Source organism: Glycine max, chromosome 8 (genome assembly GCF_000004515.6).
Source record: "Glycine max cultivar Williams 82 chromosome 8, Glycine_max_v4.0, whole genome shotgun sequence".
NCBI classification, from domain to species: Eukaryota; Viridiplantae; Streptophyta; class Magnoliopsida; order Fabales; family Fabaceae; genus Glycine; species Glycine max.
The window spans coordinates 1,672,520-1,695,948 of NC_038244.2; the positions used below are offsets into that span (position 1 = coordinate 1,672,520).

Here is a 23,429-nt window from a genome sequence, read left to right on the forward strand (position 1 = left end):
AAGGTGACAATTTATACTACATATTTTGGTTCAAGCGTTGAAGATTCATTTATATTTAATTTCTTTCCTAGCAATTTCTTTTTGTGTGCATTAAAAATGCGAATTTAATTTTTTATGTTATTATTATTTATATGATCTTTAAAATATTTATAAAAAAATAAACTTAATATATATGATAGGGTGATTTTATGATTTAATAACCGTGCAAAAAAATTTATTTCTTTTTTATAAAGATTTAATTATTTAAAACAATTGAAGTAGTTAAACAATATAAAATAACATACATAAATATATTTATATAACATTTTTCTATAAATTTTATTTTATGAATAAAGTATATTTTAGTATTATAATTTTAACTTTTTAATTTATGTTAAACTCTTATAATTTTTATTTATAGATAAATTATTTTTATTATATTTTTATTTTTAACTGTTACATTTTTCATATGATGTATTTCCCCGTTAATCCTATATTATATTTTAAATTTTTTAATAATTTAAAAATAAAAAAAATACACAGATATTATACTTTTATTGTTATGTTAATTATTGTCATATTTAAAACAAATAATCTAATATAAAAAATTCAAAATAATAATAATAATCCAACATTTATTATTATCAATTTCGTGAAATATAATGTTGAAATAATATTATAAATAATATAATGGCTAAAATAATAGTATAATATAATATAAAAATTGTGTAGCAGGAACGAGTAAAAGAAAAAGAAATAAATAATAAATTCCTGTCTATTTTTTTTTTAAAAAATGTGGTCCACTTACCACCTCACATGCACCCGAAATTTCACTACTCTCGACTCTCGCGTTTTTACTTGTACCAGACACGACAAGAAAGAATGGTTATATCTCTGTCACAATGTTGCCAGTAATGTCCAATATATTATACTGTATCTGGTACTTGATTACCAAGAAGATTAAAGCTGCAATGAGCCGGAGCAAACACTTATCGCCATCGTCAAGGAGATAACAATCATCACTAACGAAAATCTAGAGCGATGCATCCCCCATCATACACGACATGGGAACAACTGGACTACCGAGATACGGTGTTATTTAAAAGACAATAATTATAAGTACACAGAAGCAATGACACGACAACTTTTCAGGTCAGAGACAAGCTAATGCTTCGGGATATAAACATTTCAGGGGTAACTAAACCATACAATCAAAATCTTCAAGCAACAACTTCTCCAAAGAGCTGCTTTCGGATCTGCAATAAGGAGCAAGAAACGGCAAAAACACTAAAAGAGACATTTTTACAAATTATTTATCAAAAAAGGACTCTTTTGTAATTATTTTTGGGGGGTCTGTTTTTTTATTGTGAAGCGTCCCCCAGACACACGTCTCTACTGTGCACGTGACACGTGGCACAGCAGGTAGCACCCCTGACGCGGGCGCCTTTGGTAGAGCCCAGGGATCAGGCACTACTGGTGGTGCCCCTACTGCAGGGCTACGGCTAGCGCACCCAGCCTCTTCTTCTCACACCCCCAGTCTCTTCCCACACCCCCAGTCTCTCTTCTTCTCACACCCCCAGTCTCTTCCCACACCCCCACCCCAAAATTTTATATTTTTTATATTGTTTATCAAAAATTTAAATTTTGTTTCATCTTTGTTATTAGTATTATTTGTTATTTTTTTATATTTCCACACCCCCACCCCAAAATTTCAATAAGATTATTTTTTATAGACTCTAAATTGTATATTTTTTAATTTGTTTATCAAAAATTTAAATTTTTTTATTTTTATTATTAGTATTATTTGTTATTTTTTTATATTTTATTATTCTCTCTTTTTGAAGTATATATAAGTACATTTTTAATAAAATATATTTTCACCTAAAATACATTTTGAAATCCTAAAATGTTTTAAAATGTTTTTTGATTTGGTCAATTCTTTTTTGATTTGACCATTAAATTACGTTAGAGATCACTTTTGATTTATGTGTCATTAACATTATGGTTATTTATTTTTATTTATTTTAAAAACATTGCACGATAAGATTGAAACGACAAATATTGTATGTGATCTAATTTGTGAACCATTTATACAAAACTTACATGGGTTTTCTGTATGGAAATTGCTATTTTTCCTAAGTTTAGCCCCAACCATTTAATGGTTTTTAACCCAACTATTTTTTTTATCGCTAAATGTTGTTAATATTACCGAGCATAGCACCAATTAGATATTAAAGATAGTCAACAAATACCAACTAAAAAAATTAGTGCACGGACATAAGAATAATTATGTGTTCACAATATTTGTGGACATAAGAATTTCTACAAAAAGAGGGGCAAAAAGAAACTTAAAGAGCACATGGTTTAAACTTCATAAATTCTAACTTCGTAAGCGGATCAACTTGTGTTATTTCATTTGCCCTATAAAACTGTAAATTTTGGATTTTTAAAGTGAGAATAGTTTATTGAGAATAAATTGTCATACTATAAATTAACGGTAGACTTAGAACATGATGTTTATATGAGTTATTTAATTTTAAATTATGTCATTTAATTTTTTTTTATTAGAGCATATGAAGTGAAATTGTTTATATAAGCTTCTTTGTTTACGAAAATAATCATTATTTAATAATATTATATGATAAATAACATATTTTCAAATATAGTAAAACTCATAAATTTAATTTAAATATTTATTTTAATAATTTTAGCATTAAAACAATTTTTTATTTAAAATATTTAAATTTATATGAAATTATAAGATATATAAAATTATAATAAATAATTCAGGTAAGTAACTATGGATTACATATACTATTAGGAACCAGAGCATTCCATTGTGAAGTCTGAATATATGGTATATTTTTGTCACTTTCAATCTGAAGATTTAATTTTTACTTAAATTTTTAATTCATTTTTATTTCTGATTATAAAATTATAAATTAATCAATAAAATATGACGTGGACAGCTCGATTATTGGGCCATATGCAATTTTGTCCACGAGTTGATTTTTTTTTTTTGGTTTATATATTTTTTCTATAAAATACACAAACTTGCAAAAAAAAAAATTGTATGTTTTCTTCTCAGGATATCAAAATCTGTGATTTTTTATTCGGAAAGAGGCTTGATTTTAATTCAACCTATGTGGCATATTTTTTAATTTTAATTTAAAATATATTTTTTATGATCCTAAAACAGCCAAAAATTATATAAAAAATAATAAAAGATGTCAAAACGCAATAACCTACTATTAAAGATCGTCACAAATTATAAAACAAATACTGAATGGAACCTTCTTCTCAGATCCAGAAGGAAACAAACGAGCACAACAATAAAATCTACGACAAAATCATTCTAGATAAAAAAAAAAAAATCAATATTAAAAGCAACGTCGTTGGAGCCTAGGTGCGAGGATGATGTCGCCGGATCTGGATAGTGGTGGTGGTGGCGCGAAGGCGACACGCCGTGTTTGGGTTTGAGGGGGAGGAGGTTGGATCAGGCGTTGTCGGGGAGGGTGGCAACGGCGAGTTCAGATCTGGACGGTGGTGGTGGTGACATCGGAGGTGGGTGATGGATTTGAGGGGCTCGTTGTGGAGGGAGGAACGGACGTGGGTAGAGGAAGGAGTTGGCGGAGAGGGTGGATTGAAAGGTAAGGGAGTGACGGGAGAAGCGGCAGAGAGAGAAATGGCTTGACAAGTGTTGCACAATCCACTGCCATGTAGGTTCCGTTTAAACCATGCCTCAGTCCAAGTAAAAAAAAAAAATTACAGGGGACAAAGAATATATTTTTTCTTCTATTTATTTTCGTCTTACCACTTGCATGTCGAACCAGAAAGTGTACCAATGCCCTCGCCCCCATCCCCAGCCCAATCTTCTTTTTACTCTTTGAAGCTACATTGTGAATGAGAACACAAAGTATCATTCTTCCTCTCTTTTTCTAGTTCTAGTATTAGATAATTTTACAAACTAAAAAATGACTATGTAAAGTCCACTGCAATCTATCTATTTAGGAGTCGCTATCTTCACTGTGTGAATGATTGATGATCATTTCCATCATTCCATAATTCTCCAATCAGCAATTGCAATAACAGGCTCATTGGCTCAGGCATTAGCACTTACTTACTTGAATGTTCTACCATCTATATATATTATTTTCATAAGAACTGGAAGGGACCATTTTTTTAAGTTTGAAATATGTCTCCTTCCAAACTGTTTAATAAACCAAACTCGGCTTGTTAAGTAGCCGGGTCGTTAAGTCTGTTATTGCAGTCGCGTGTTCATAATCAGAGGGGTTGAATCTCGGAGCCCTTCTACTTCGCCTTTTTATCTTTTGAGATAAGAAAAACTTGGATATAAATTGTGAGGAAATACAAATGATGTATCTAAATTTTGACTTGAAACCCCCTTTATTTTTCTGGTCCAAAACTCTAATAATCTGTCTAAGAATTTGCATCACAAGAAAAATATAAAACAAAAAAGTGTGGGGGACCTTAGTTGACTTTAGTTGCAGACAGTGAATTTTATCATGTGTTTTCACATCTCACCTGTATTGTCAATTGAATCTCAGAATATTTGAGGCACTGATCTATATTATTTAGTCCAGAGCTTCAAACTTCGGTTAAGGGTCTCTTTGTCAGGAGATGGATATTTAACTATGATTTCTCGTGTTAGGAATGTTAATAGCAGGCCTTTCATCTTCTCCTTTGCATATCATACATATTTCTCTTTCTCTGATATCAGGATGTAACAATACTAAAAGCACTTAAAAAAAACTACATTTAAGTTTTGTCCATACCATTTTTTTTAATCAAGTTCGGTTACTCAAAGTTAAGTGTATGCAAGGCCAGGGCTTAAGATCTTATGATATCTTGCTTTATTGTTCCCATGTTTTAGGCCGATGGGTGTATCTTGATTCCTCTGGGAATGAGGTAGCTATTTTTTTTTTTTGTGTTAATGCAGAATGAGGTAGTTATTCTAGATCATGAAAAGAAGCAAAGAATTGTATGGTCCCTTGCACTTTAAATGAAATGCTTAATGACGTTGGTAGGTTTGTGTCATTTCAAATGCAATGTAACAACTTAAACAAACCATTGCATAGCTGTTTGGAATCCTTGGGAGAAAAAATACAAGGCAACAGTGGATTTGGGTGATAAAGAGTACAAAGCAATTGAGAAACCAATCACTTTGAATTCAGGCGAATAATGAACTGGCTGCTTGGAGCTCTATATGGTCCCTTCAACTTGATATGAAATGAATGGAGATGCAAATGAAGTAGGATGAATTTTAGCTGGAGTAATTTGCATGTATTTTGTTATCAAAATTGAAATTTTATTTTGACAAAAAATATCTAAGGCAGGTGCTGGAGTTGTCTAATAAACTACCAAAAACACCCAGCATTCTTTTTGGCAAGTGATGAAGCTGTCAATGCCAACTGAAACGTACAAGTGATAAGATTGTAAATAAAAAGGACAAACCATAAAAATGAAGTTCAAGCCCTTTTTCCCAAAACAGAAGTCCATATGTAGTTTTGTTACGGTGAATTGGAAAATGGAAAACCTCCACCCCATTTTGCATGGAAGAAAAAGAGAGATAAGAAGGAGAAAATAAAGTTAAAAGAAAGAGAAACATGAGATAAAAATGGGGTAAAAATAAAACAAAGAAAATAAATGTATGTTTATAATAAAGCAGCTGAATTTTGAGCTTGCTGTTAATGGAAGTGCTTTCTTTGAGTTTAAGCTGGAAACATTTTTTTAATGGATGCTTGACAATTTTTTTTCTTTTTATGAAAGCTGAGCACAAATTTTGATCGTATGAAATTGGAAGGGTATTATGGAGAATGAATTTTAAAAGAAAAATCAAAAGGGATTGGGCTTCTGAGGTAAACTTGTGTAAAAGGTCAGCACCATTATCTTGTGCATTTGGCAGACGAGAAAACACGAATGGGTCATGCTGATCTCCCTTGTATCAAATAATAATGATATTATGTTTGTAGGGATGTGTTCTGTTTAGTGCTCTCTTGGGCAATTTAAATGGGATCAGACTCTTCTAAGAAGAAAAGACAACTTAAGAAAAAACAACAACGTAATTATCTTTTGTGCTTTTGCAGAACGATAAATTAATATCGATCTAAAAAATTTACAAACAAGGCATTGAAGTTAACTCAATTCTACAAAGAGTCTATTTGTTTAAACTTTTTTTAAAAAAAAACAAAGTTAAAAAATCTCAGAGCCCAAAAAGTAGGACTATTCCCCATCATACTTCAACTTTCCCCCACCCAATTGACCCATCAAACTATAAAAACTTTGAACTAGTCACGAAACACTTGCATATGAACAAGTCATCGTTGTATGTCTTCCCCACACCACAGGATAACTTCTGGCCCTCCTTTAACCAAACTAACTTACAAACAGTACAGTCTCAGCCACTCCATACAGAATTCAACACCAAAAAGCAGGCAAAATTATTAAAGGCGATGAGAATAGTTGAGTAAACTTTGCAATATTAGAGGTCGTAAAAACGCACTATTGTAGTGAATGTTCCTCATACAATGACATTTAACTAAAAATATTCCATTCTAGAAGTAATCTACAAACAATAATTGGATGGTTCCTAAACAAGTAACTGTTTATTTTAATTTCTATTGGAAAGGAAAAAAAATGATTGTTACACATTACAATAAAATTTTGGGTCTTTATTAATTAATCGTGTGTGAGAAACTAGATCCTTAATTTGCGAACTGCTTGATCCAAAATTAAATTTGAGTCTTTGTGCATTTAATTATTCTCATCTAAACTAAACTCCAAGCCAAAAAGTAAAAACTAATTTGTCACAGGGCTGTATGCACCGTCTACCAAACCAAACATTATTCCATGTTATCGCTTTTGCATGACACAGATGCACAATCCTAATGAGGGATTGATCCACATTCCCTCCCGACCAACCGTTTTTCTGGACAATGACCTGTGTATTAAGGCTTTGTTATGATAGCCATCGAAGAGGACAGAGGTAGTTTAGACTTTAACGTTGGCAGTTGGAGGAAAAAGACAATCATAATTTGGACTGTTTTTCTTCTTATCTTGTTTCTTGTTTCTTTTTCTTAAACCTCAATTCGCAAAACGATTACCGTACTATATCATTGAGGAGCAAAGGATTGAGCGTGGAACGCTAATAGTGCTAATGCCACATGTACCCGTCTCCTATATTATGAATTTAAGGCTAGTCTTTTTTATGTACAAATTTGAACTTAAGATCTTTTATAAATTAATCATCCAAACTTTTCATTGGATTAGTACGTTTGATGAAGATTAACTGTATTCTTTATTGGAGACTTGAACGATATAGAATCATTGTTGGAAAAAAAAAATCTTCATTCTAATATGTAGCGTAATCTAAAATTTTGTTTCAATAATTTATTAAGCTGAAACAATTTCGTCATTGGAACTCGAGACCATCCTTAAAATCAATTACTTTTTATTCATTCTGAAAATCAATTGTTTAGATTTAATCAAACTAAATTTATAATCTCATTTTTACTGTTAAATATTATTATTCTTTATTTTTTTAATATTATCTACTTATACTCTTTTATTTATTTATACTAATTATATTTTTTTATAATTTTAGATATTGTTTCTCTTAAATGTTTTAATTTATATTTTAAAATTGTATTTAAAATAAAATATTTGTATACATGATTTTGTAAAATTCTTGAGTTAGAGTAAAGAATGTTATAGTACTGTGGACTAATTCTAAATCATTATAGAAATAAATTTAAAATAATTATAAAAATGAACAATACTATTATATATGACAACTTATAATTGGATGATGGTATAGTTTTTTTTTTTATATTATCAACATGTTCTAATTAAATTCTTAAAAAAACGAGTAAAATAAATTATGTTTTAAATTTTTCATATACAAAACAAATTTACAATACAGTTCAATGTTAAATACTCAACTAAACATGAAAGTCGTAATTTTCCACTTTTAGTTTCATATAAAATCAGAAACAAAATTACGTTTGATAAAAACAAACCCAAACATGTTTTTTCTCTGAAAACTCCATGTCTCCATTCATATATAAACTTCAAAGATGAGTTAAAAAAAACTCCACGAGGCACATCCAAATACAGTAATAGTTTTTAGCTATAAACTTTCAAAATTCACATAACATTTTTTCTTAAACTAGATTTAAATTCTTAGTTAAAACCTAAAAAACACTACTTACAAATTATTCCTTTGTTTGAAATATAAATTAAAACGTATTATCTACTGCTTTTGCAAGTCGCACACAGTCTGAAAACTAGTTTATGGTAAGGATATTTTTGTAAAAGAAATTACAAAAAATAGACAAGGTGTACAGACTACACAGAGAATAAAGGAAGGATGTTATTACATATATGCCTTTTTTAGGCTTAGTATATATGACCTTTTTAAAAATTTAGTTTGATTTGTTAGTCCATGTAAACGCCTACTATATATTGTGTAACCTATATTTAAATAGGTTAATCTGTTGATAAATCAAAACGAAAAACTCTTACAAATTAGGAAAATTAAAATCGCTGCTACTAAAAGTATGAGACAAAGATGAAAATAATATTACTACTATCTAATATTCCAATCAGTACCTTACAATTTGATTACTTGTCCTATTTTCAAAATTCTTGCCAAGTTTGACTCTGCACGCACACAAGCAAGCATTTGGGTGTTTTCACCCCCTTTTATAATAACTTTTATATTTTTTTTGTGGAATATAATAAATTTTATATAATCTTGCACGATTCCATGCATAACATTTATATTAAAAATAAAAACACATTACGTATCGGATTTGTCATCATAGTTACAAATTTTCCCTTAAACTATTTTTCTTTTTTGACAAATTCAATCATAACCTATCATTATGTTATCAATAGTCTCTTGCAGAGTTGCAGATCAAATTAATCGGAAAAAAAATTATATAATGTGGAAAGCCATCACATGATTCACACTAAACTTACTAATTTACCATTGACATTATTTTGCAAATTATTCGAAGAAATAAGTAAATCTTACAAAAATATTGCTTCTAAACGATCACTATTTTCATCAAAGCTGGAAAAGAATTTGCATAACATGCGCAATTGATGATGAGATAATAAATTGTGGTAGCTAGGATACTAGAATGATTAAAGATTGATATAATTTACAAAGATGGATACAGTAGAAGTAATAGATAAGATATGCTCGTATGTGATTTTACATCGAAAAACGTTAAACACAAATGAAATTGTATATGTATGCAAATTGTACAAAATCATTACTGGATTTTTGGGGCAGTTGTACAAGTCCTTTTTTGCGTTGGACCATTGACAACATTGAACATTGACTGTTTGTCGTTTTTGTAAAAGGGCTAATGATCATTTCGCCACTCACCACTCACCAGCCACTTAAACCTACTACTCATTGCTCCCACCTCCCCACATTATTCTCCTAAAACAGGTAAATTAACGAGTAGATTAAGTTGAAGGTCTTTATCGAGTTAATTGTATGATTATACACTAGAGTTACTAATGATAACCTAATGGGTAGTTACTAATTATAATTTTGCTTTAAAAAAATCATATTTTTATAAGTTAATATTATCACAACTCTAATTTTGTTTTCCAACTTAATGCAAATAATGAATAGATCTACTTCAAGGTCTTTATCTTCTTGTATGATTATATACTCGAGTTGTCAACAGCTATAGTAAATTAGTAATGATTATACAAAGATGTGGAAGTTTTCAAGGTTACAAAGATGTGAAAGTAGTTTATATTAAACGACTTTTTTTTCTTATTTCTATCCAGGAAGAAAGGAAAAAAATAGATCTTCAAGTGGGTTGATTGTTGGAAACTTTGGTTGATCACACACAAATATATGTAAGATTATGTTATATTATTTTAATAATTACATATGTCAAATTTTAAATAACTTATATTGTAAAAATGTAAACCTAACAGTAAAAATGTATAATGAGGTGTTGTTAATTATTAGATTTTTAATAAACGGTATAAATTTTTGTGTACTCAATGTGATTCATAGAACTTTTAATTTAAAAATTAAATTAACAAAATTGAATCAATCCACATGTTTGGTAATAAACCACAGGTACAATTTGAGCGTTGAAAACCCTTTAAAAAGAAATACTAGTAAAATTTGATGTAAAAATAAATCCAAAAAAGAAGGAAATATAAGAAAGGACCCACATGTGAAGAGGTAATTGGCCCACATGAGTGATCCCTATAAACCAATCCTTCCGTGAACTTATGAACAGCGGTTTTCCGTTCCAACGTTCACCGTTATTCTCTCTCTCCTCTTCTTAGTGGCGCTGCCATGCGTGTTTCTGTTACTCTTTGAGACGTTCCAATTCTTTCTCTCTCACTCTCACGGAGGAATAATGTCTCCAATGCCACTCACACCCACTTGGTAGTAGTATTTCACTATTTTCTTTTCCACTCACATTCTCCATTCTCTGTTACTCACTCTTTCATTTTGCATTCCTTGCTACTTTTAGCTTTGCTAACTTGACACCACCATACCCATTATTCATTCCCAACGCATAACTAGTACGTTTTTCTCTACTCTCTCCCACGTTTCTCTCTGTTAATTAATTAATTAATTAATTTTCTGAGTTCATATTAGCGCAGCTGCACAAGGTTAAACTTAAAGGCTGTTTTGTTTTGTTTCTTTTACGGGACAAAGAGGACATTCTTTCTTTCATCAGATCTGCAAAGGAAAAGAAAATAAAAATGTCTTAGATAGCCAAGTGAGTTTCAACTTTGCTTATCTTCCGATATATTTTGAATTTTCTCGATTCTGCCATCTCCTCTGAAAAGTTGCTACCGAATAAAGAGCTAAAAGATGCACCATATCTGCTACAAGTTGAACACACACGCTACTTTTTTATTAAAAAAAAAAAAGAAAATTGAATATACTAGTATTATTTTGCTTTTTTTTTTTTAAAAAAAAAACTTTAAAAACACAGCCTGCGAGCTCATTCTTTTATGCACAAGTTTCTCAGTGTCCGCTTCTACTTTCTTAGACAATATTCTAGGAATCAGATTTCCTTTTCCAGTTTCCACACTTTTTTTTTAATTATTTTTCATTCTCTTTTTCGGTTTTCCCCTTTGTCTCAAGAGGGAGGGAACTTGTGTCTTTTTTGTTTAAACTAACTAACAAACTTGTGGTGATTCATTTAAGTCTATGCAGAATTAGTCTTGTGTTGCAGTGTGAAAAAGGGTAGAAGAGCAGAAGAAACACCTCGTTCCTTGCTGCTGTTTGGAACTGGAAGGAAAAATTGTGAAATGGAATTTCTACCCATTTTGTCTTCCATTTCCCTTTTGTTGTGTTTGGTTTTGTGGCAAGGAAGTGGTGAACCTGTTGAAGATAAGGAGGCTTTGCTTGACTTTGTGAACAAGTTCCCTCCTTCAAGGCCTTTGAATTGGAATGAGAGTTCCCCCTTGTGTGATTCTTGGACTGGAGTGACTTGCAATGTAGACAAGTCCAAAGTAATAGCAATTAGGTTGCCAGGGGTTGGATTTCATGGCAGTATTCCACCTGATACTATTAGCCGCCTCTCGGCACTGCAAACTTTGAGCCTCAGATCCAATGTAATAACTGGCCATTTTCCTTCTGATTTTTTCAATCTCAAGAACTTGTCTTTTCTCTATCTTCAGTTCAACAATATTTCTGGTCCTTTGCCTGACTTCTCAGCCTGGAAGAACCTCACTGTTGTCAATTTGTCCGATAACCATTTCAATGGCACCATCCCTTCCTCCCTTAGCAAATTGACTCAGCTTGCTGGTTTGAACCTTGCAAACAACACCCTTTCTGGAGAAATTCCTGACCTCAACCTGTCAAGACTGCAGGTGCTGAATTTGTCCAACAACAACTTGCAGGGCAGTGTTCCTAAATCCCTGCTAAGGTTTTCTGAGTCTGCATTCTCTGGGAATAACATTTCCTTTGGAAGTTTTCCCACGGTTTCTCCGGCGCCTCAACCAGCTTATGAGCCGTCTTTCAAGTCCAGGAAGCATGGAAGGCTCAGCGAAGCGGCGCTGCTGGGAGTTATTGTTGCTGCTGGTGTTTTAGTCCTCGTGTGTTTTGTTTCTTTGATGTTTGTGTGCTGCTCAAGAAGAGGTGATGAGGATGAGGAAACATTCAGTGGAAAGTTGCACAAGGGAGAAATGTCTCCTGAGAAAGCAGTTTCAAGGAACCAGGATGCAAATAATAAACTGGTTTTCTTTGAGGGATGTAATTATGCCTTTGATTTGGAGGATTTATTGAGGGCTTCTGCTGAGGTTCTGGGAAAGGGAACGTTTGGAACTGCCTACAAGGCAATACTTGAGGATGCAACCACGGTTGTTGTGAAGAGGCTGAAGGAGGTAGCCGTTGGAAAGAAGGATTTTGAACAGCACATGGAGATTGTAGGAAGTCTTAAGCATGAGAATGTGGTTGAGCTCAAGGCATATTATTATTCCAAAGATGAAAAACTCATGGTATATGATTACCACAGTCAGGGGAGCATCTCTTCCATGTTGCATGGTATGTACCATTGTTTTAGCTCATTGTAATTTGTCTTCCAATTCACATATGTTCTTACATGTAATAATGCGTCTAAATCAAATATAAGTTAAGATATATAATCAATTTTACCATTTTAGATTAACAATATTCGTCAGAAAAACGGGTCTGTTGATTATTCAAATAGCTTCATGTTAGATATACATGTTCACTTGTATGACTTAGTTGTAGTCACTGACAACCATACCCAAGTGTTAAAATACGAAGGCTTTCTTAGACTTATTTTGACAAAACTTCATTGGTCTTCCTTATATAAATTTGACTAGTTTAAAATAAAGTTTGCAAAGTGAGAAAGTAAGGTATTTCCATTGTTTTGAATTAAAGTATATCGTGAAAACGGGTCTGTTGATTATTCAAATAGCTTCATGCACATGTTTACTTCTCTGGCTTAGTTGTAGTCTCTTTCAAACATACCTAACTGTTAAAATACGAGGCCTTCTAATACTTATTTTGATTGTACTTCACTGGCCTTCCTCTTATATACATTTGACTCATTTAAAATATTGTAAAGTGAGAAAGTAAGGTATTTCCATTGTTTTGAATTAAAGTATATCGTAAAGTTAACTCATTTCAACTCACCAGTGAATACATCGTTACTTTTTTTTTTTTACTTTACGCATCTCTTTACTTTAGAGGAGCCAAATCCTCCTCCTGTACATTAAACCTTGAGCATATACTTCCATAATATGTGTTGAAACATTTATCATATTTTATCCTCTTGGACTTCTCTCATTGTAACTCGTATCATACCAATCAAATCCTTATCGTTATGTTAATGACTGTTAAGCTTCATATTATGTACGCTTATCAAATATTGATCATCGGAAAATCATATAAGCCTCAGGAGGAAAGTAAATATGTTGGTACTTCTGTGCCTTTTCAATATTTGAGTGCTTGTATAACTTTAATGCCCCCATAGTAAAAACATCTTGCATTTTCTCACTCTCAGTGTACCTTACACACCATATTTTCTGTTTTGCAAAAGAATTCAAGATTCAAACTATGTAAATAAATAATTTGTCTTGAAAATGCTAGTTTGGTACATTATACACACGACTACATTTTATACACTGTCCTTGCGTGTAAAAGCCATTCTGCATTCTGAAAATTTCAGGCAAAAGAGGAGAGGATAGGGTGCCTTTAGATTGGGATACTCGGCTGAAAATAGCCTTAGGTGCTGCAAGAGGCATTGCTCGTATCCATGTTGAGAATGGTGGCAAGCTTGTGCATGGCAACATAAAATGCTCGAACATCTTCCTCAATTCCAAACAGTATGGCTGTGTGTCTGACCTTGGCCTGGCAACCATATCAAGCTCACTTGCCTTACCAATATCACGAGCAGCCGGTTACCGTGCACCCGAAGTTACAGACACCAGAAAGGCAGCACAGCCCTCAGATGTTTACAGCTTTGGTGTAGTGTTGCTAGAGCTTCTGACTGGGAAATCCCCTATCCACACAACTGGTGGTGATGAGATTATCCACCTTGTGAGGTGGGTTCATTCGGTTGTGCGCGAGGAGTGGACAGCTGAAGTGTTTGACTTGGAGCTGATGAGATATCCTAACATAGAAGAAGAGATGGTGGAAATGTTGCAGATAGCCATGTCATGTGTGGTTAGGATGCCTGATCAGAGGCCTAAGATGTCTGAAGTTGTGAAGATGATTGAAAATGTGAGGCAGACTGATGCACAGACTCACTCATCATCTGGGAACCAAGCAGAACAACTTAAATTTTCTCAACGTGACAATGGTAACTCTCCTTCCACTCCCTCCTACTTCCAGAGAGGAAGTGAATGAAAGAACCTTTGTTTGTGATTTGAGTGCATCTTGTCAATGTTTAACTCCAAGTTCTGAACAAGAGCGTGGTTATTATTATTATCATTATTATTTTTTCTCATATTTAAGTTGCCTGAGTTATTTAAATACTATTAACTAGTGGGCTAGTATTTGATTTGACCCTGCCCAAAAGGAAGCGCCATGCGCTGCCGTACAGCAATCTAAGTGGTTATAACTTATAATGTGAAGCATTTCTTTTGTGTGTAAACTGTGCAGTCTTTACCAAGAAGGTGCACCTGTTTGTTTTTCCCTTGCAAGAGGTCTAACAACTATTACCTCTTGTTTATTTATTATATTAGAATTTTTTGAGAAATTTGCTTGGTTCCTCTCCAAATTGTCTATTGTATTTTTTTTTTTTATCAAAATACTTTAAAATTATTTTACAATTTACTTGTGATCTTATAATCAATAAATATTACAAATTAATAAGACAAATTTTTTCTGTCCTGTGAGGATTGGGAAAAAGGAGTAGTTAGATTAGTTGCCTTACATTAAAAAATAATAACTTTCTTCTCTTATAAAAATTGGGAATGACTAGCTATAAACTAAAATTCCATAAACGCTCAAAATTTTTAGCTTCGTCCAATGAAAGCCCAAACATGAACGTAGTCTGTTTATGCATTGAGCTATGCTTGATTGATATTTTCAATGGATGTATTGAGATAAGCTGGCATACCAATATCCTATACGAGTACAATACGCGAGCATTATCAACTTTGAACTTTGAAGTATCGGTGCATCATAGATGATTGTCATGTAAATGATAGTTCAGTCAATGTTGAATTCAATTACCATTGGCCAATGGCCATGTTGAGGTTCTACGCATTCTAAAGATAACCTTGGCCTCTAGGACTGAAATGTTCAACACAATATTACATACTGGCAGAAATTACAACAGATGGGTGGTACTTGTCAATTATCATGCAATTTTTTTTCTACAATTATCATGCAATTTTTTTTTACAATTATCATGCAAAGTTAATCATATAGGAGTAATTCATTTCATTTTGTTACATAAAAAATTGGTTATGGAAAATATTGCAAGATGAGCATTGGGCTCATGATGACGCAAAATATTGCAAAGCTGGGTTCTCAGACAGAAGCTTGGGCTCGGGTTGTTTGGTCCAATAGAATCTCAGGCTTCACAAATTATGCGAAATCACTTATTTATTCAGAATGAAAATTTCACTCTCTTTTAATATTCTTCTTTTTTTCACACATTATCCTCACTAAATAAATAAAAAAATCTCTCAACCGTTTCAAATTATTTTCTTTCGATTGCTGCATCTAATAGAATTTCAATAGTTGTTTTTTCAAAAAAAAAAATCAAAAATTATAAAACCTTATATTAAGAATTTAACTTGTCCATTCTAAATCTAAATAACCAAAGATAATTAATTTTAATTATAATATAATCTATACAAAATTTGGATTGAAGTAAATAATTACCCCTTTGATTACCTTTGTTAGTTTTGCATTAGTTTCAACAAATTTATGGCAATAATCATTAATTCTACCAACCAAAATCACTTTTAAGTAATCCTTTTATAAATTGTGTTACTTAAATCTTTTTTAATCAACATTAACTTCGTGACATAAAAATCGTTATATATCAAGTGTGAAAATGTTCAATCAAATGCACGTGCAAACTGAAATTTGGATTTTTATGTTGATCGAACATTTTCGAAATTAGGAAGGTTCCATTAAAAGTTCGAAATTAGTACCGTGTGGACTGTAGTAATTCCTTTCCAACATCTTTTTTTGGTATTATACCTGCAGTAGGGGAAATTCCTACTCTTACAGAAATAATGAAAAAGGAGAAAGGTAAAGATCGTATTAATTACATGTGCAGCTAACTTCGGATATATAAGCAGATCAAGTCAGCTAGATCACGTTTTCAATTTTCCATTTATTACTCTGGTCAAAAGGATCTAACATCAAGGTCCATGTTAAAAAATTTCCTAACTTATTGAAGAGTCATTACGAAGGTGCTTAAATGTTTCCACCAACTTTTATAAATTAGCCTATAAAAGATGTCGATGACATCCCCTTGCCGATTAGAATTTTGGAGTAGATAAAAGAGCAAAATAGAGTATTTTTTTATGCCCGCATGTATAACAATCAGATAGACTCTAATGCTTCAAATAATGTAACTCGTGATATTGCTTCTTGAATGCTTGAGACAGACTCTAATAAAATAAATGAGGTAATCTATGAGAAAGGATATACTCTACTTCATAGTAAATGTGCTGAACGTGTAAGCCTTTAAAGTGATTAGGAGTGAGATAGTCTCAAAATGAAAGCAAAACGACCACAAATTAAGGAATTTGTTACCGTTAGATTAAGTAAACATTTCATATTGTTCTTAAAATGAAATTATATACAAGCAACACAGTAAATTAATGAACCGCTTAATTAACTGAATAGAGCCTAATAGGAGGTGTGGTACGTGGAGTCATGTGAAAGCTTACATTGTCTGTGACCCAAAACGAGAGAAAAATAAACAGTAGGTGCTACTCTTTCAGTAAGACTCTTCAAACTAACACTAAGCTTGCTATCCATCTTGAAACTTGAATTATCTAATTAAGTAAAGAAGAAGCTCAGGGCAAAAAATAAAAAAATAAAAAAAATCAATGCTATTATAGAAACAAAATAGTATGTGTGTCATGCTTAATGTTTTGGAGAGGCGAGTAGTGCTTATCAGATGCTACAATTTGATGATGCAGCTCGTGCACATGGTCCCCTCAATACCAATATATTAATTAATTAATTAAAGGATAGCTTATGTTGTTCCATTGAATCTTAATTTCTGCCACACAAGTCTGTACCAATTATTCTTGCCCCCAAGAGTCTTCTTTTCTTAGGACATCCAAAACTATGAGTAGATAAACATGTGTCAGAAAATAAAATGAACTAATAAAGCGAAATGAATTAAAAACAATTTATGGAAACATTAGTTGAAGGGTTTTTTTTTTTAAAAAAAAAAGGGTTAAAATCGTGTAAGTAAACTAATAAATGTGATTTATTTTATTAACTTGAATTATTTTCTTCTCTTATAAATAATTGTTGGGATTTAATTTAAACTGATTCTAATTGATTGACTAAATCAGAATAATCAATAACTAATCCTTTTGGGTCAAGCAACTAAATAAATTCTAAATTTATTTTGTTAATTAAAATGTTTATTTACACATTTTCACATAAATGATATTCTTTTATAAAAAAATAATATTGAGGTGCATTTACTATGCTGACATCTTACGTCCAACATGCAGAATGTAATCATGATGGATAGATTGAGCTCTATTCCTAGCCTATGCAAACACGATTCGGTCTCGGTAATAATGGAGAAATCATGAACAACTTCAATGCAAACCAAACTTAATAAATTTATATAAGGTATGAAGATGATCGAAATAAGTTTTCAACTCCACATACATGATTAGAAATCAACCATTTATTAGTATATTAAAACTCAACTATTTATTAAATATGTAGCTCAGACATGTTGTAGGCAAATGTTTCATTGTGTATTTCCTATCTATTATAGGATATTAAAAACAACATGTCCTTATGGCCATTTATTTACCAAAGAAAAATAAACTTCAGGGTATATAATTAATATTCACTATTTGTCTTAACAATTATATGATTAACTGGTTAGTTAGCCCAGTCATTTCTCTATTTTTATACAAATAGTACGGAAAGTGAATAAGTGATACGAAGAAGAGTTTGTGTTTAATGAATAAAACTGTGAAGGATATTTTATTGGATCAAATTAAAAAAATAAAAAGCTTATGAATTTAAAAAAGAAAAACTAAAGTTAATGTTAACTTTATTAAAATATTGATTCCTTTTCTTTTTGCAACTAAATGTTCGCAGATGGCTTTTTCTTGTCTGTAAAAAACTATATTAATAAAGGAAAAGCGAGTAATAATCTATTTGTATATCAATTATCATCTATCTATGTCTCTGATTATCAAAGTGTCAATCCTTATTATGCAAATCTTCTTTAATAACGACTCACAATAGGTTAATACATGAAATAAAATAAGAAAAAATTGAAGTGCACTTCTGCCGCGATTTTTTCAGAGCTATTACAATGGCAAACGAGGTTTAAATCAAACTTTGAGAGATATGTATTTTTTTAAAATGAGAAAATTATACATTGAACCATTTTTTTCAACTTATGTCTGATGATTTTACTAATATATACGGCTTTTTTTACCTGCTTATGTGTTGTTGTTGTCTTTTAATCAAAATGTGGTATTTTGCTTTATAAAAATTAATGTAAATACCTTTTTGTTGCTTTATCAACGTATCTTTTTAGTTGGCAGCTCTAAACTTAAACTTTAGTAGTCTTATGCTTGAGTGACCCAAAATTTATTAACCATGTTAGTTATATTATTTATATCGTATTTTTACAATTTTAATTTTTCATTCTTTTTATTTATTAATAATTGAGTAAAGATACTATGTATTGTAATGTAAAATATTTTTAAATTAATATTCAATCACAAATTATCATGTATAAATTTTTTTAAAAACTTCTATAATAAATATTTTAAACTTTTAAAAATTTAATTCATATACCTTTTTTTCTTTTTTTTTTTCTTATTTCTATTTATTTGCTGTAAAATTATATATAAATATAATTTCTCAAATAATATGTTGATGGTGCGTGGAGAATGGTCACCCTTGTATTGTGTTGTCTTCTATGTTCTCCAACATTGTACTTGAACTTTAGACTCAGGCTACCGTGGTCAAAGAATGAAATTTGTGTTTCATGCACAAAATTTTCCTCTTTTATAATATAATATTCAATGAGTAGATTCATTTCGTCTAAGTTATTGTAGTAGTTAAATAATATTTTAAAGATAAATGTATTATGACTTTTGTATCCCTTTTTTTAAAATGAAAATTATTAATGTTGATGTGTTTTACCCATTTGTCCTATCATTAATGGGTATATTCAAGAGTGTTTGGTACTTTTTTTATTTCCTTTTTGTCGATGGCGGAAGGCAAACATTGTTGCTATAACAGATTAAATCCTCCATTTTTGTTAATTCGAATGTAATGCCCATTGTCGGAGGTTAATGTTTGGCAGAGGTGAGGTTGTTTATCAAGCCTAAAGGTTGCGTGATATTTAGCATCCTATGTATTCGATGAAGACGGTTTAATGACAGAATTTGTTTAATACATTTTTAATGGGCAAAAAAGACATTAATGTTGTCGGAGGACAATAATGTCTTATTATCTCATCAACTTCGTCTTTGTCTATTATTATTATAAAAAATAAAAAAACAGACAAACTTACAATACCAAGTTAGATTTCTTTGTGCACCAAACACATAATTTACTTGTTCACTGGAGTACGCGCTTGAACTTTATACAATGAGTTCAACACGAGTTGTTAATATTAATTCATAATTTTTTTATCGATAGGAATTAAAAATAATATTAAATTTATAACATTTATGTATCATCCTGACTCAATTGAGCTAAACATTTTTTATAATATTAATCCATATATTTTATGCATCTACACACCGACCACACAATATACCAGAAAATCTGGCATCTTCCTATTTCTAATTAGAGTAATTTAATCGCCAACTATAAATAGTTTAATAGTTATGTATAACTAGCTAGTTTAAAAGTTTAATCAATAAAAAATTATTGCTGATATAATTTTTAAACTAATCATTATAAAAATCATTAAATTTAATTTCTATGAACTATCAATATTAAAAAAAAATACCATCAATCAATTAAAAATTACTAATATAAGATAATTATTGTAAAAATTATCAAACATATCATATGTAATAATTTAAGTTAAATATATTTTTTATCCTTCTAAATATGAAATTGTTTGAAATTAATTCTCTTAAAAATTTCTATTTTTTTATTCTCTCAAAATTAAAATATTTTATTTTCATGACCCAAGATAAAATTTAAATATTTAAACTTGTGTGTATTATTTTTTATATCAATTATATACATAATTAATATAAAAAAAATCATTATTGTAAGTATGAATTTACTTAAACCCATATCACAAATAAAAAATAACACATTTTAATTAAAAATTTTATAAAGACAAATTACAAATATTTTCATATTTACATGATGAAAGATATATTTGAATTAATAATTTATCATTTAAAAATAATGTCAAAATTTGTGTACTTAGTACACACTAGTTATTCAATCCATTATACTTTTAGTATCTGAAGAGAATATTGTGTAAAAAACTATAATTTATTTCACTTGAATTGTATATATTGTCCTTACTAAATAGAATCGCAGCCTGCATCCTGCTCTGACACAGAAGACTAATCAAATGAATTGGTGATTAATTAAGTGTAACTATTGACATGATTTTTCAAATTCCTCTTCATAGCATATGTAGCCAGTTTCACTTGTAGTAGTATATTTTTCAATCATTCGCACATCATTTGCTTTTTGGCCACATATATCTATTTCTTTATTTTACATTCTCTTTGCTTCCAAGTGTTGACCATAGTCAAACTGTCCGTGGAAGTGCAACTCATAACCGTAGTATCGCATGGAATGTATATTTTTGTTTTCTCCTGCACTGTCAGGTTGGCCAGAACAAATTTTTTTAGTATAGACGTGTGAAGAATTGGCAAATCAAACTCAATTCTACCAACAATATTATAGGAATGAAAATCAATTCTCACATTTTAAAATTTTCTCACTCTTTTTACTTTTCTTCATTTCTCTATTTTTTTCTTGTAAAATTTATTGTACAAGTTACTGTACAATTATAATTTCTCAAATTTATAATGTCTTATTTGACGGAAGAAAATTATTGTGACTTCAACGTAAAAACGAAAATATGAAAATTTTATAAGAATGAAAATTATATTTTAGCGTTAAAAAAATAATTTAAGAACTTATCTGAACAATTATAAATAATTTAGAGATCTATCGAGTCATTTAACCTAAATTTTTGTTCGGTTCAAAAAAAAAAACTGGTAGAATAATAATAATAAAAATTCCTAACCAATTTCAAATGTTTTTAAACTGGCTTTAACTGATTTTCAAATCAGTCAATTTTTCAAATTAAACGTATTAAACATTTGATAGTTTTTGATCAATATTTTAGTTGAATTTTTAAGCAACGGTTCAAATTGTACATATTTAGAGCAGGGAAAATACCTTCCTTTATCGTAGTTTTATATAAAATCAATTATATGAAATTAATTATTAAATATAATTAAAATTTGTATTTAAATCAATCTCAATCACATACTTACATTTAGAATATATAAAAATCAAACTAAAAAATATTAAGTGATTAATATAATTCTATTTTGATCATATTAGGCTCAATATATTAATATTTCATTGGTCTGCAACTAAATCTAAACCTTTTAAGTAAAATTTTGATTCCAAATCTTGTTAATGAAAAAAGAAAAGAAAAAAAGATTTCACTAAAATTAATCAACTAAACTTTTAGACGAGCATTAGTCACAAATAAAATTTGTATATATTTCACACTAAGTTTATGGTAATTAGTGATAAACTTCTAGTGTTTTTTTACTCATTTTATAAAATTCTTTTCAATGTCTTACAAAAAAAAAAAAGACAGAGGGAGTATTACTAACTAAATTAATTAACATTTTTAAAGAGGGTAAATTAATGAAAAAAGTCTTATATTTTAAAATAAATGTAATAATTAATATTAATTATTATATTCATGTTTTGGCCCATACACACTTGACTATGTTGTCCCAAACTCCAAGCCTACGGATACCGTAATTCAATTTCTTAACATAATTATTTAACTTTTTTGAAAGAAAAAAAAAAACCATGATTATTTAAGTTTGACCAACCGCTGGTTTTTTTCTTTCTTATTTGTTCATGAGACAATGAATCAAGTCATTCCATGGAGAATCATTATTTTCTCTCATTTTTCTTATGTCTTTTTGAGTTTTTATAGTACTACTCGTACTACGATATAGATTGAAATATAAGTAAGATAATCAAATATTGTGCTAATTAAATTTTTTTCACATATTAATTAAAATGATAATTACTTTTTTCTTTAAAGTTCTCTGCTCACATATTAATTGTTACTACTTTATATATTTTTTTACTTGAGTGTTAAAATTCGAGGGATGTCTCTTTTTCTACAACAACATTGACTCAATAAATCATCATTCTTCTTTGTGGTATCATGTAGTGTTTAATTGGAATTTGGAACTAATGAAGAATCACTCATTTATAACCAAAACACAAAAACCCTTAACATTCAATTAATCATTATTGTAATAGCCCAAAAATGCTGAATAATAAACCGTCCATCCCATTTACTTATAATTAGGTAATTTTTCATTTTAATACAAAGTCTACTATTATAAATAAGGAGGTATATTTATAAAATATGTTTGCATAGGAGTGAAATCCAATATAATCGACATTCAATTCAATTAAACTCAAAGCTTCAACATATTTTCTTTAAAATTTTTGGATTTAGAAAAGTCTAAGAAACAAACGATAATGTATTATATAAGAAGCAACTATAGGGGTATTGAATTTTAGTTGGAGATAAGAAGGAGGAAGGGGAGAGTATCACGACAGTCAAAGAATGGATGGGTGATCTGAGCCAAAGTGTCTCACCTCACGTGATCGGTATGCCTTCTGTCCTCACACGTGTCCTTTTATTATTTGCCTTAATACTGCCACATTTCATATGTGTCTCCTATCTACACACATCACGTCCTCAAAGGCTAACCCAAAATAATATTAAAAAAGAAAATCACACCCAGGAATTAAATAGCATTTAAACCGGGCGTTGTAAATTGTAGTAATGTAACTTATAGATCCGTTGGATCCTATAAAATAGGTTTCAGGTAACAAAAGACACAGTAACTTTTTTTATCCCTTTCTTCCTTCCATTTCAGCTCTCTTACCTTCTGCAATTCTTTGCTAGAGAGCACAGAGTTGTTAGTTAGTTCATCCTTGGCAACAGTTATTA

At 30.3% G+C, this 23,429-nt stretch overlaps 1 protein-coding gene across 16 annotated transcripts; it reads left to right on the forward strand.

The window, feature by feature from the left end:
- The first annotated feature begins 10,267 nt into the window (after positions 1–10,267).
- LOC100804799 (probable inactive receptor kinase At4g23740) lies at positions 10,268–14,627 on the forward strand. Of its 16 annotated transcripts, none has more exons than XM_006584684.4 (5): positions 10,269–10,432; positions 10,521–10,572; positions 10,649–10,772; positions 11,207–12,547; positions 13,701–14,627. In XM_006584684.4, exons 4-5 carry the CDS (start codon positions 11,311–11,313, stop codon positions 14,378–14,380), a joined length of 1,917 nt encoding a protein of 638 aa, XP_006584747.1. In that variant the 5' UTR covers positions 10,269–10,432; positions 10,521–10,572; positions 10,649–10,772; positions 11,207–11,310; the 3' UTR covers positions 14,381–14,627. The 16 variants fall into 16 exon arrangements, with proteins under 16 accessions (XP_040873830.1, XP_040873829.1, XP_040873827.1 ...); XM_014778638.3 differs by having other exon boundaries at positions 11,216–12,547; XM_006584681.4 differs by having other exon boundaries at positions 10,654–10,772.
- The last annotated feature ends 8,802 nt before the right edge of the window (positions 14,628–23,429 follow it).

Coding starts and splice junctions, on each gene's coding strand:
- LOC100804799 (XM_014778636.3), top strand. CDS start 11,311: ATGGAATTTCTACCCATTTTGTCTTCCATTTCCCTTTTGTTGTGTTTG. Junction 12,548..13,700: donor CATCTCTTCCATGTTGCATG/GTATGTACCATT, acceptor TGAAAATTTCAG/GCAAAAGAGGAGAGGATAGG.